General features: G+C 42.8%; 1 protein-coding gene across 4 annotated transcripts; it reads left to right on the forward strand.

Annotated features, from left to right (window-relative positions):
- The first annotated feature begins 2,504 nt into the window (after window positions 1-2,504).
- Window positions 2,505-12,926, forward strand: LOC112223793 (EF-hand calcium-binding domain-containing protein 3-like). Of its 4 annotated transcripts, none has more exons than XM_024387003.2 (11): window positions 2,505-2,642; window positions 4,094-4,180; window positions 4,395-4,480; window positions 5,450-5,520; window positions 5,830-5,973; window positions 6,612-6,686; window positions 6,932-7,049; window positions 7,736-7,884; window positions 9,066-9,208; window positions 11,536-11,661; window positions 12,078-12,926. In XM_024387003.2, the coding sequence occupies exons 2-11, from the start codon at window positions 4,127-4,129 to the stop codon at window positions 12,306-12,308; spliced, it is 1,197 nt and encodes a 398-aa protein (XP_024242771.1). In that variant the 5' UTR covers window positions 2,505-2,642; window positions 4,094-4,126; the 3' UTR covers window positions 12,309-12,926. The 4 variants fall into 4 exon arrangements, with proteins under 4 accessions (XP_024242771.1, XP_024242772.1, XP_024242773.1 ...); XM_024387004.2 differs by having other exon boundaries at window positions 6,935-7,049; XM_024387005.2 differs by lacking the exon at window positions 6,612-6,686.

A 12,926-nucleotide genomic window follows, 5' to 3' on the forward strand; every position in this document is an offset into this window, starting at 1 on the left:
AATGTGACACAATAACGCATGTCTTATGCTGTCAAAATAGAACATGATGGACAGATTGACATTTGTTTACCTCCACAACCCCCAGACCAATACAGGCAGCAGCCACCCATTCCAGGTTCTTCCCCGGGCATTGTCTGATGGTTTGGACACAACCCTAAGGATCATACAGTCACTATCATCAATCAATATGATGACACTATGATGGCTCTCTCGTTCTGTGTGTGTGTGTGTGTGTGTGTGTGTGTGTGTGTGTGTGTGTGTGTGTGTGTGTGTGTGTGTGTGTGTGTGTGTGTGTGTGTGTGTGTGTGTGTGTGTGCACGGGCTGGCGGGCGTGTGTGTGTGTGTGTTCTGCACATGTGTGTAGTCTGTCTATTTGTAAAGGGACATGCATTTGTGTGTGTGTGTGTGTGTGTGTGTGTGTGTGTGTGTGTGTGTGTGTGTGTGTGTGTGTTTGCTGACCTTCAGTTATACAGTGGTTTTACTAATGACGTGGCCACAGAAATCATACTCTACCAGGCAGCATGAGGCTGGGACTGAGCTTCTGTTGCCCCAGCCCTTACTGCGGAACCAGTCGGTGTAGTTCTCTGCACCACAGCAGTGGTACTGCAACACAGCAACATACAGGGCAACATATGAAGTACACACACACACATGCAAAACACACACACACACACAGGTCCAACCAATGTCAGACTATATTACACTATATTACAGTTGCGTGTAATATACAACTTCCAATGGATGGATTTCCTTTTTCATAATGCATCACAGCAGTTACTGACGGATACAACAGGTGATCATTGTTCTCGTCAAAAGTGATAGGCCAATGGTTGAATAAAGCTGTGGTAACTGTGTCACCTCATCCTGAACATCATCTATGACAGGTCTGTTCTTCACGCTGAGATCACGGAGCGGGCTTTCTTTTTGATTGTCTCATCCACCTGCAGAGGGCAGTATAGGACATAATTAATTACATTTGCAATTATACAGCACATTCACCAAAACAGCTCATCGGTTTCCCACTATTTCGTCCAAGGCGCCGCACAGATGTAACAATTGCAGCAGCAACCCCAAACCTTTCGTATTGAAACTATTGTGGGCTTTGAAGTAAGGGGCAGCAGAGCTAGGCAGAGGGGCGTAGCTTTCTGCCCAACAAAATGCATGGGAACTCGAGAAGCACTGCTGTTTATTGTGAAATATTTATCTTCAATACTGAAAAGCATTTGCAAAATGCAACACACAATTGACATATATCACCTTACTTTGAAGGACATTACAAGGAAATCCCTGCTACAATCTCCATAGTCAGGATCATGACAAGGATCTCAGCATTATTAAATGGCAGAGCAAAGAAAATGTGTTATTGCAAATTATTTTATTTATTTATTCATTATTTTACCATTTGCAGCAACGACCTAGGGAATAGTTACAGGGGAGAGGGATGAATGAGCCAATTGTAAACTGGGGATTATTAGGTGACCATGATAGTTTGAGGGCCAGATTGGGAATTTAGTCAGGACACCAGGGTTAACACCCCTACTCTTACAATAAGTGCCATGGGATCTTTTTTTTTAATCTTTTTTTTAATAATATGTTTATTTTTTTCCAGCCATGGGATCTTTAATGACCTCAGAGAGTCAGGACACCCATCTGAAAGACAGCACCCTACACAGGGCAGTGTAGTCCCAATCACTGCCCTGGGGAATTGGGATATTATTTTAGACCAGAGGAAAGAGTGCCTCCTACTGGCCCTCCAACACCACTTCCAGCAGCATCTGGTCTCCCATCCAGGAACTGACCAGGACCAACGCTGCTTAGCTTCAGAAGCAAGCCAGCAGTGGTATGCAGGGTGTATGCTGCTGAGTATTGCAAGCTCATGGAGCTTTCTTTAATTCTTGAAGGTCCAATGCAGCCTTTAAAAAAATCTTAATATCAAATGATTTCTGGGTAACAATTAAGTACCATACTGTGATTGCTTTCAATTAAAATAGTTTTCAAAACATTTTTTAAAATAGCTTCTTAGCAAAAAGCTATTTCCCAAGCAAGAATTTTGCTAGGACTGTCTGGGAGTGGTTTGAGTGGGGAGGGGAAACTGAACATTTGCTGTTATGGTAGAGAGGTTTGGAACTTTTTTTCTTATTGGTCAATTAACTAATTTACCTCATGGTGATGTCATCTTGAAAGGCCAAAACCCCCTCTCATCCAAAACAGCCTGAAATTGCAAGTATTTTCTAACAGCTCTTACACTAAAACGGTATTATCATCATTTTCACAATTCCAAAGTATGAATTCAACCCCATAGCGTGGAAATATATATAAAACACAAGAAAATCAAGTTTGACTGCACTGGAACTTTAAGGGGCTATATTGCTAACATTGGTTACAGGGCAAAAATGCAGTAGGTCTAATTAATTGGATGTTACTCACTGCGGCCGGAAGGGAGCGACTGTCGGTCCGCGCCCCGAAGCACCCAAGGAAGATGACTGAGACTGTGATGCCCACTACGACGATGCCCTGTGCGATAAACAACATGGAGGTGCGGGACAGACCACTTCCGGTGAAAGTCGCTAGCTCTGTTTATTTCGTGAGCGACACTGACACATTGACAATAAGGGCAATGCCAGACACCTAGAAATAAAGCTGTGAGTATTACTGCTTCAAATAGATGTTGTGTTAAAACATTTAAAAGTGGTTTGAGACACAAGTCTAAGTATAGTTGAGTGTAGGTCTATATTAGTATTTTGACCCTCAAAAAAAGAAAGATGTGATGAAAGTCAATACACTTCGTCCAGTTCTGGCAAGACAAGACTTGAAGACATATCATCATATCAAAATATCCTATCAAAGTGTTTGGAACTTTTTTTTATTTTTAAATAGAGTGTATCATAAAAAAGTATAGGCTACATTTTGTTACAATGAATGAGCATTTACCTTGGCATAATAATCTGCCATTTAGCCCTTGCAAAGTGCTCTGAAAAATGATATATCCTTCATGCCATAACACATAGGCTTTTATATATATATATATATATATATATATATATATATATATATAGTAAATATACAGTAAATGCATTATTTCTCAATAAATTTTTTGGTGAGTTATTAGCTTTATTAAGATGAATGGTAAAGACTAATGGTAGGCTATATATACACATAAAATGAAAAGGAACTTAATGCAGAATATTCTTAGAATTTTGGTGACACAAAAAAAAAGGTTATTCAATTCTGATCACGAAATGAAATGTCTTACCCCGTAGGCTAAATTATTATTCCAAATGTAAGGGTATTAGCGGAGAACAAAGGATGGAAATGGTGATGTCTCCACTGAATATATAGAATTATCCTATTCTCATTTTCCGAAATTGTGAGCCAGACCTAAACAAATTACGCATCTGATGAATGGTATTGAACAAGGTTTATGCAAAGGTCTCTGAGAAACTTGTTCTACAACGATGATAGTTTGACTATCAAGTGTTATAGCCTAGTTAAACATGTTTTATTATTATAAAAAATGACTTTTGCCATGACAGGACAATGAACCTACATTAGATACAGTATTATGCTTTTGTAACACTTTTTGTTGTTGTTGAGGAAAAAAATGTTCAAGATAAAACGGCAGGTGCGAGACGGAGTAATTGGGATTTCTGCAACTTTTGTCGAATAAATAAGAAACGTCACTGATGCGTACGTCATAGGTAACCCATGACACTTGTGTCCCTAAAATTAGTGCAAATGAAATGGCTGTGAGAACCTGAGTCCCTTCGATTGTTTCTATAAGAGGTGCTTTGGGAAGTGATGTTGGAAACCATTCCCTTTACTCTCAACGTGAGAATACACAATGGGCAATTCTGATCGTTAACTTTAGAAGGTCTATAAGTAACCAATGTGGTCATTTCAGCGTTTATTTCAGCGTTTTCATTTTAGATGGTAAGCTTATTTTGAACGTATTTTTTTAGGCAATAGAATTAGGATCAAGAATACGTTATTTAATAGGACCTCTATGATGTAGGTCTGGTTGTGACGTCATGGTTTTGATATCATTTTATACTCCCATCACTGCACTAAAACTCTCCAATTGTCCTTCCTGCAGGGTCAACGCCCTATGTGAGCTTATCTGAAAAGCATGGACCATCCCATACCTGTCACAATGAGAGAGACCCCAGCAGGCAGGATGAAGGTTAGGCTAGTAACATACATTTCCCACTATTTAGCCTTTTTATTATATTGGTGAAAAAGTAAAAAGTAAGACAAAGATAGGCTATTGATATAATAAGACAAATATATTCTACTGGAGAAAAAAACAAACAGGTTATTGATATAATAATAATTACAACATTTTTCATTAAAAAAAAACATTTCCTAAATAATTCACATATCACTTGTATTTCTAGGGCACCCAAAACCCTGTGGGTCAGGGCAGCAGAGACATAGACCCCAACAGGATAACCTCAGACTTGAAGGAAGTCCTAGATTCTCTGTGAGTACGCGTTGTTTTCTTCTTCAGATTTTTGATCAGAACAACATGAATCAAGACAAGCATTATATGCTACCAGGCCTACTCCTCCAATGGATCGTACAAAACATTAAGGACACCTGCTCTTTTCATGACAGACTGACCAGGTGAATCCAGGTGAAAAGCTATGATTCCTTATCAATGTCAATCCACTTCAATCAGTGTTAATGAAGTTGAGGAGACATGTTAAAGGATTTTTAAGCCTTGAGCCATGGATTGTGTATGTGTGCCTTTCAGAGGGTGAATGGGCAAGACAAAAATATTGAAGTGCCTTTGAATGGGGTATGGTAGTAGGTGTCAGATACACCGGGTTGTGTCAAGAACTGCATCTCTGCTGGGGTTTTCACACTCAACAGTTTCTTGTGTGTATCAAGAATGGTCCACTACCCAAAGGACATCCAGCCAACTTGACACAACTGTGGGAAGCATTGGAGTCAACATGGGCCAGCATCAATGTTCCCTCTAAGCTGCAGCGCTGAAGAAGAATCAGCGTGCATAGAAAAGCACTAGACTGAATTTCACTCAACTTTCTGGAGTTTCTGGGGGGGAACAAAATATTAGGAAGGTGTCCTTAATGTTTTGTACACTCAGTGTAAAGTGCAGTCTGTTTTATCATTCCACATTTTTGAAACCACATCTCTTACCTCAATTTGTCTTCCCGCAATTTTCACATCCTATTTCCTCACCTCCTTGTCAATTGTATTGGAGGAGAAGGTCCAAGGTACCTCCTCTCGCACCTTCTCCTTCAAGGCGTCTTGGCAAGGAGACGAGGAGAGAGAGGAGGCGAGGAATCTAGAAGAGATTAATTGAGCAAGTATGCCAACAGTGCTGAGTCGGTAGTATTGAATATAAAGAGGTTTTAGAATTTTAGAACTGTTTGATGACAATGTCCCTTCTTACTTACCAATGTCACACCGTGGCTCTGACCAACAGGGGTGTGGGTCAGCTCAAGGACTTGGCAACCATGGTTGCAGAGGAGCCACTGTCGGATGCTCAAGTTGAAGGTGACAAAATTCACCTTGTGACACCAATAGTGAAAAAAGACAAACACAATCATTTCTATACTTTAAATGAGTGTCAATCGCTATGCATGCCTGTCGAAAGAATTTAAAATGAAAAGGTTAGTTAATTCCAGTAGAACAAATAGAAAAATAATACAATTGGAAAAATTGTGTATTTAAGGGATCTCAAGCTTAAGTTTTGGTTATAGGACCTTCATCAGTGTACAAACCAGCCATTTTCAACCAGAAGGAGTTTGTTTTCTCCTCGGGGACAATCAAGTTAATCCTTTCCTATTCTATCCTATCCCATAGCTTTCCAGGCTGTCTTTAAGCTGTTTGCCACCGATAGTCATGGCCGCATCGACGTAGTGGGTCTCTCTTCCCTATTGGACACAGTAAACATGAGACTCAGCCCCGAGCAGACTGAGGCTGCCCTACATAGGGCCGACTATGACGGTGAGGTCACTCACAAGGACATACACATGCAATGTATCCCAATGCAGGATCAAGGAATGACGCTATTGGAAATTTCACGATGAAAACATTCCATTTGCAATTCTAACATGTTCCACTGAATGTGAAATGCCTTTATAACCTGCTTCCAATACATTTTAAATGTATTTAGGAACTAAAAATTATCTCCAAACTAGCCTTTCAGATGTTTGTGAAATCAAAGACGGGTAGAATATGGGGTGGGTGTGAGCAGTCGATTCAAGGTTTGTACTCAATTGCTTATTAACAAATACTCAAAAATGTACAAATGCAGCTATTTATCAGGTACAATCTATAAGCACAGAGGACATTTCAAACTTTTAAATGTGTGTGGTGTATGTCAAGTGCAGTAATTATGTTAAATTACATTTTCAGTTGTGTATCAGAACAACCACAGGCTTAATTGGAAGATCCAATAGGATACTTTTTTTGCCATCAGCCCCGTTTCACGCTAACATGCAATAACTTGATGACTCAAAATTATTTCGATGAGAGTACTCCAACACAGACGTTCTTTCAAATCCCCATCCCTAGTAGAACATATGAAAGCTATCTGTAATTTTATTGTAAGGAACAATAATTAAAATGTGATTTGTTTCTAGGAGATGGTGAGGTAGGTTTTCAAGACTTTCTGTGTGTGATGACAGACAGTCAGAAGTTCGCCAGGTGTATAAACGGTAAAAAGCCTGTAAGAGAGAAAAATGTGTTTTGACAGATTTTAGATGGCATGCACATGTTCACAATGACGTAATTCTTTCAAGCCATGAAACAGGTGCCAACGGCTCCCTCTACTCCTCCTCCCTTAATCTCTCCCTTTCTATCCCTCTCCATTGTCACCCTCTGTTCTTCCCCTTTCCCTCTCCATCAAACCTCCCCTCTCCCTCTCCATTCTCTCTCTTTCTCTCCCTCTCTCTCCCCGTAGCAGAGTCCCCTGACCCATCTCAGAGTGTGGATCAGTCAGACTCTGTATTCTACAAAGCCTTGAATCAGATGCTGAATGCGGGCCTCATTCCCAGCAGTGCCACTGGGGAGATAGTTCGGTAAAATACAAACGTTCTCTGAAAATATACACTAGCAGTACTTCTGGTCAGGCGCTACATGTATGCAAGATTTTTTTATATATTTTTTTTATATATATTTAAAAAAGATATACCCCCCTTTTCTCCCCAATTTCGTGATATCCAATTACGATCCAATTACTATCTTGTCTCTTCGCTGCAACTCCTCAACAGGCTCAGGAGATGCGAAGGTCGAGTCATGTGTCCTCCGAAACATGACCACCCACCCACTTAACCCGGAAGCCAGCCGCACCAATGTGTCGGAGGAAACACGGTTGAACTGACGACCAAAGTCAGCCTGTATGCGCCCGGCCCGCCACAAGGAGTCGCTAGTGCGCGATGAGGCAAGTAAAGCCCCCCTGGCCAAACCCTCCCCCAGCCCATACAATGCTGGGACAATTTTGCGCCGCCCTATGGGACTCCCGGTGACGGCCAGGTGTGACACAGCCTGGGATCTGTAGTGCCGCCTCAAGCACCTCGATGTAGTGCCTTACACAGCTGCGCCCCTCGGGAGGTCCCAAGAATTGTGAGGTTTATTATGAGAATAAATATTAGAGTAAATCATTTGAGTAAACTGTTGCTCATGACAAAATATGAAGAACAAAGCCCCAAAATAAAATGTTGTCAGCTTAAGTTCTCGTTCTTTGAGTCTCTCTGTCTCCACCCAGGTATTACCATAAGAAGTCGCTGCGTCATGTGTTGCGGGTGGCGCCGCATCAGGACAAGAGCAGGGGTCACGTGATCACCTACTACGCCAAGGGGGCCCATCTGGTGGGCCTGCAGCCCAAGCAGCTGATGAAGTACATCAAACCCAATGGTGAGCAATGTCTGTGTAACATCTGAACAACGTTTGACCAGTGTTTGAGAAACATATCTAAACTACATAATTTCAGTTCCTGGTTTAATTTTGTGTATATTACTTCCCCTCCTTAGCACAGGAGGTTGGTGGCACCTGAATTGGGGAGGACGGGCTTGTGGTAATGGCTGGAGCAGAATCAGTGGAATGGTATCAAATACATCAGAACACATTATTTCCATGTGTTTGAAGCCATTCCATTTTCTTCGTTCCACCATTATTATGAGCCGTCCTCCCCTCAGCAACCTCCTGTACTCCTTACCTATCTTTCAATTTTACACTGTACACTACCATTCAAAAGTTTGGGGTCAATTAGACATTTCCTTGTTTTTGAAAGAAAAGCACATATTTGTCCATTAAAATATCATCAAATTGATCAGAAATACAGTGTAGACATTGTTAATGTGAAGAGTTGCCTCTTCAACAGTGAAGAGGTGACTCTGGGATGCTGGCCTTCTAGGCAGAGTTGCAAAGAAAAATCCATACCTCAGACTGGCCAATAAAAAGAAAAGATTAAGACACTGGACAGAGGAACTTTGCCTAGAAGGCCAGCATCCCGTAGTTGCCTGTGAAGGGAGTAGTACACAGCGTTGTACCAGATCTTCAGTTTCTTGGCAATTTCCCGCATGGAATAGCCTTCATTTCCCAGAACAAGAATAGACTGGCGTGTTTCAGGAGAAAGTGCTTTGTTTCTGGCCATTTTGAGCCTGTAATGAACCCACAAATGCGGATGCTCCAGATATTCAACTAGTCTAAAGAAGTCCAGTTTTATTGCTTCTTTAATCAGAACAACAGTTTTCAGCTGTGCTAACATAATTGCGGAAGGGTTTTCTAATGATCAATTAGCCTTTTAAAATGATAAAGTTGTATTAGCTAACTCAACGTGCCATTGGAACACAGGAGTGATGGTTGCTGATAATGGGCCTCTGAACACCTGTGTAGATATTCCATAAAAAATCTGCTGTTTTCCAGCTGTCTACTCTGTATTTCTGATCAATTGGATGATATTTCAATGGACAAAAAATGTGCTTTTCTTTCGAAAAGAAACACATTTCTAAGTGACCCTAAACCTTATTTGGCAACATTGGATTCCTAAATTGAATTGAATCCGAATCACTGCGTTGTGTGTGTGACTCTCTCAGCTCCCAGTACCAGCCCATACTCTAAGCGGCCCAGCCTGAACGTCAAGTCAAAGGTCATGGTGGGCAAGCGGGTGGCGACACAGGGAAGTGTCCCCTCTGCCAAGACCTGGAAGACCGTGGAGATCGAGGAGCGCATCAGACAGGTATGAGCTAGAACGACAGAAGGGTTGGAGACAATTCCACTTAAATTCAGTAAATTCGGTTATTACTTTATTTTATTTATTGCGCCTTTATTTAGCCAGGTAAGTCATCGAGAATAAATCAATTCTATTTTACAATAACGACCTGAATTGACTGAAAATGCATCTGGATCACCGCTGTATTGCATGCTGTGTTGAATATTGTCAAGTATTTTTCATTGATGTAACCAAACTTTATCTAGATGTTATCTTCCCTGGCTTCTTATCTTTAATTCAGTGCTGAATCAGCAATTAATTCGTTATTATCCCTATTTATGAATCTAAAAATAAAAGGATAATAGCAGGGGAAGTTTAGTATATTTTACCCAAATATGAAAAGACGGCGATATAAAAGCCGACGTGGGAGCACCCCGACGAAACTACGGCAGTGATTAAATAAACCTCCTCTACCCTCTGTTCTATTGGCGAATGTACAATGACTGGAGAACAAACTGGACGAGCTCTGTTCGAGACTATCCTGTCAACTGGACCTGAGGAACTGTAATATCCTATGCTTCACGGAGTCCGTGGCTGAACGAGGACATGGTTTATGTCAATTCAACAGTTTTTTCCCTATGCACCAGCAGGACAGAACGGCAGCGTCTCGTAAACTCAGGGGCGTGGCTCTTTGTTAACAACAGCAGGCGTGCAATCTCTAATATTAAGGAAGTCTCGAGTTTCTGCTCGCCTGAGTTAGAATACCTTATGATTCGCTGTGTAGACCATACTATTTACCAAGAGAGTTTTTATCTATATTTTTCGGAGCTGTCTATTTACCACCACAAACCGATGCTGGCACTAAGACCGCACTCAACGAGCTATATAGGACCATAAGCCAACAAGAAAATACTCATCCAGAGGTAGCACTCCTAGTGGCCAGTGATTTTAATGCAGGAAAACTGAAATCCGTTTTACCTTGTTTCTACCAGCATGTCACCTATGCAGCTAGAGTGGAAAAAACTTTAGATCACATTTACTCCACATAGAGACACATACAACGCTCTCCCTCACCCTCTATTTGGCAAATCTGACCATAACTCTATACTCCTGATTCCTGCTTCCAAGCAAGAACAAACAGGAAGTACCAGTGACACGCTCAATTCGGAAGTGGTCCGATGAAGCGGATGCTACTCTACAGGACTGTTTTACTGGAATATGTTCTGAGATTCATCCAATGGCATTGAGGAGTTTACCACATTAGTCACCGGCTTAATTAAGTGCATTGACGACATGGTCCCCATAGAGACCGGACATACATATCCCAACAAGAAGCCATGGATTACAGTCAACATCTGCACTGAGCTAAAGGCTAGAGCTGCCACTTTCAAGAAGTGGGACACTAACCCAGATGCTTATAAGAAATCAACCATCAAACAGGCAAAGCATCACTACAGGACTAAGATCCAATCCTACTACACCAGTCTGACGCTTGTCAGATGTGGCAGAGCTTGCAAACTATCACGGATTACAAAGGGAAACCCAAACCCGAGCTACCCAGTGACACTAGCCTACTAGACGGGCTAAATTCCTTCTATGCTTGCTTTGAGGCAAGCAACAGTGAACCACGCATAAGAGCACCAGCTGTTCCGGACGAATGTAGAATCATGCTCTCCTTAGCCGATGTGAGCAAGACCTTTAAACAGGTTAACATTCACAAGGCCGCAGGGCCAGACGGATTAGCAGGACGGATACTAAGAGCATGCGCTAACCAGCTGGCAAGTGTCTTCATTGACTTTTTCAAACTCTCCCTTGACCCCGTCTAAAATACCTACATGTTTCAGCAGACCATAGTTCCTACGTGAGAATGCTGTTCATTGACTACAGCTCAGCGTTCAACACCATAGTGCCGTCAAAGCTCTTCACTAAGCTTAGGTCCTTGGGACCGAACACCTCCCTCTGCAACTGGATCCTGGACTTCATGATGGGCCGCCCCCAGGTGGTGAGGGTAGGCAACAACACATTCACCATGCTGGCCCTCAACACGGGGCCCTTCAGGGGTGCATGCTTAGTCCCCTCCTGTACCCCCTGTTCACCCACTACTCTGTGGCCGCGCAAGACTCCAACACCATCATTAAGTTTGCCGACGACACGATGCTGGTAGGCCTAATCACCAATGACAATGACACAGCCTATAGGGAGGAGATTGTGGGTTACTCATCTCCCTATCGCTCTCGCTCTCTCTCTCTTGCTCTCTCTCTCTCTCTCTCTCGCTCTCGCTCACTCTCGCTCACTCTCGCTCACTCTCGCTCACTCTCGCTCACTCTCTCCACTTCCTTCCGTCTCTCCCACAGTTATCAATCAAGTACCCAGGAAAGGAGACTAAGGACATGATCACTCCGATCAAGATCAAGGTGGACCTGCAAGTGAAGGACAGAGAACGTCTCACCTATGACAACATCAACCAAATACGCATCAAGGTGCTCCAGTTTACACTATAACAACAGCATCATGCATTTGCCATTTTAGTCAATACCTTTGCAGTATTTCAGTTAGAAATGGCCATGTTTGAGTCTTCCCCTCTTTCCTCCTGTCTCTGTCTCCCCCTTCCATCTATTCCAAATCTTCTCAGCAAAGATGCCTCTCTCTTCTCTCTATCCCTGCCATTTTTGTGTAACAGTGTGCTATGTGCTATGTAATACGTGTGAATACAATTTAGGGCTACTGTAAAAACAATATCTCTACCTGGAAAGGTCTGGTTAAAGGGAGTTACTCTCTACTTCCCTCTCTCTCTCCTCCATCTCTGTATCCCTCTACTTCTCTTTATCACTACATATTTATCTATCTCCCTCGCTCCCTCCCTCAATCTCCTCCCTCTGTCCCTCTCTCACCCCAGTCCAAAGAGGGCTTGAACACCTACCTGGAGACGCTGAGCCAGTATAAGCAGCGGGATTCCTGGGACTCCTGGGGCTCGCTGCAGAGCTACCACAACTCTCTGGGCCACAATGCCTTCTCTGACACATTCTCCACCTACAGCTGGAGCTGGAGTGGCTGCCGCAACATGCTGCAGCCCTGCGACCTGCTGGAAGAGAGGCACAACTTGCCTCTGCTGCCAAACCAGTATTAGGGAGCAGGGAGTATGGAAGGAGTATGGAGGGAGTATGGAGGATTTCCAATTAAAAGCAAGAAATATGTAGATTTTGCACTACATCCTATTATTTCCTATTTCATTTTTTGACCCCTCTTTTTCTCCCCAATTTCATGATTACGATCTTGTCTCATCGCTGAAACTCCCCAATGGGCTTGGGAGAGGCGAAGGTTGAGTTATGCGTTCTCTGAAACATAACTCACCAAACCGCGCCTCTTAACACCCGCTCGCTTAACCCGGAAGCCAGCCGCACCAATGTGTCGGAGGAAACACTGTTCAACTGACAACCGGAAGTAGGCCTGCAGGCACCTGGCCCACCACAAGGAGTTGCTAGAGAGCGATGAGCCAAGTAAAGCCCCCGTGGTCAAACCTTCCCCTAACCCGGACGATGCTGCCCTATGGGACTCCTGGTTACAACCGGTAATGACCCCAGGCTGTAGTGACGCCGCGGCACTGCGATGCAGTGCCTTAGACCACTGTGCCGCTCGGAAGGCCACTTCATTCAAATCACATCAAATTGATTTATATAGCCCTTCTTAGATCAGCTTGTCACGCCCTGGCCTTAGTTATCTTTGTTTTTTTAAATGATTTTGGTTA

This window comes from Oncorhynchus tshawytscha, linkage group LG24 (genome assembly GCF_018296145.1).
Source record: "Oncorhynchus tshawytscha isolate Ot180627B linkage group LG24, Otsh_v2.0, whole genome shotgun sequence".
Lineage (NCBI taxonomy): Eukaryota > Metazoa > Chordata > Actinopteri > Salmoniformes > Salmonidae > Oncorhynchus > Oncorhynchus tshawytscha.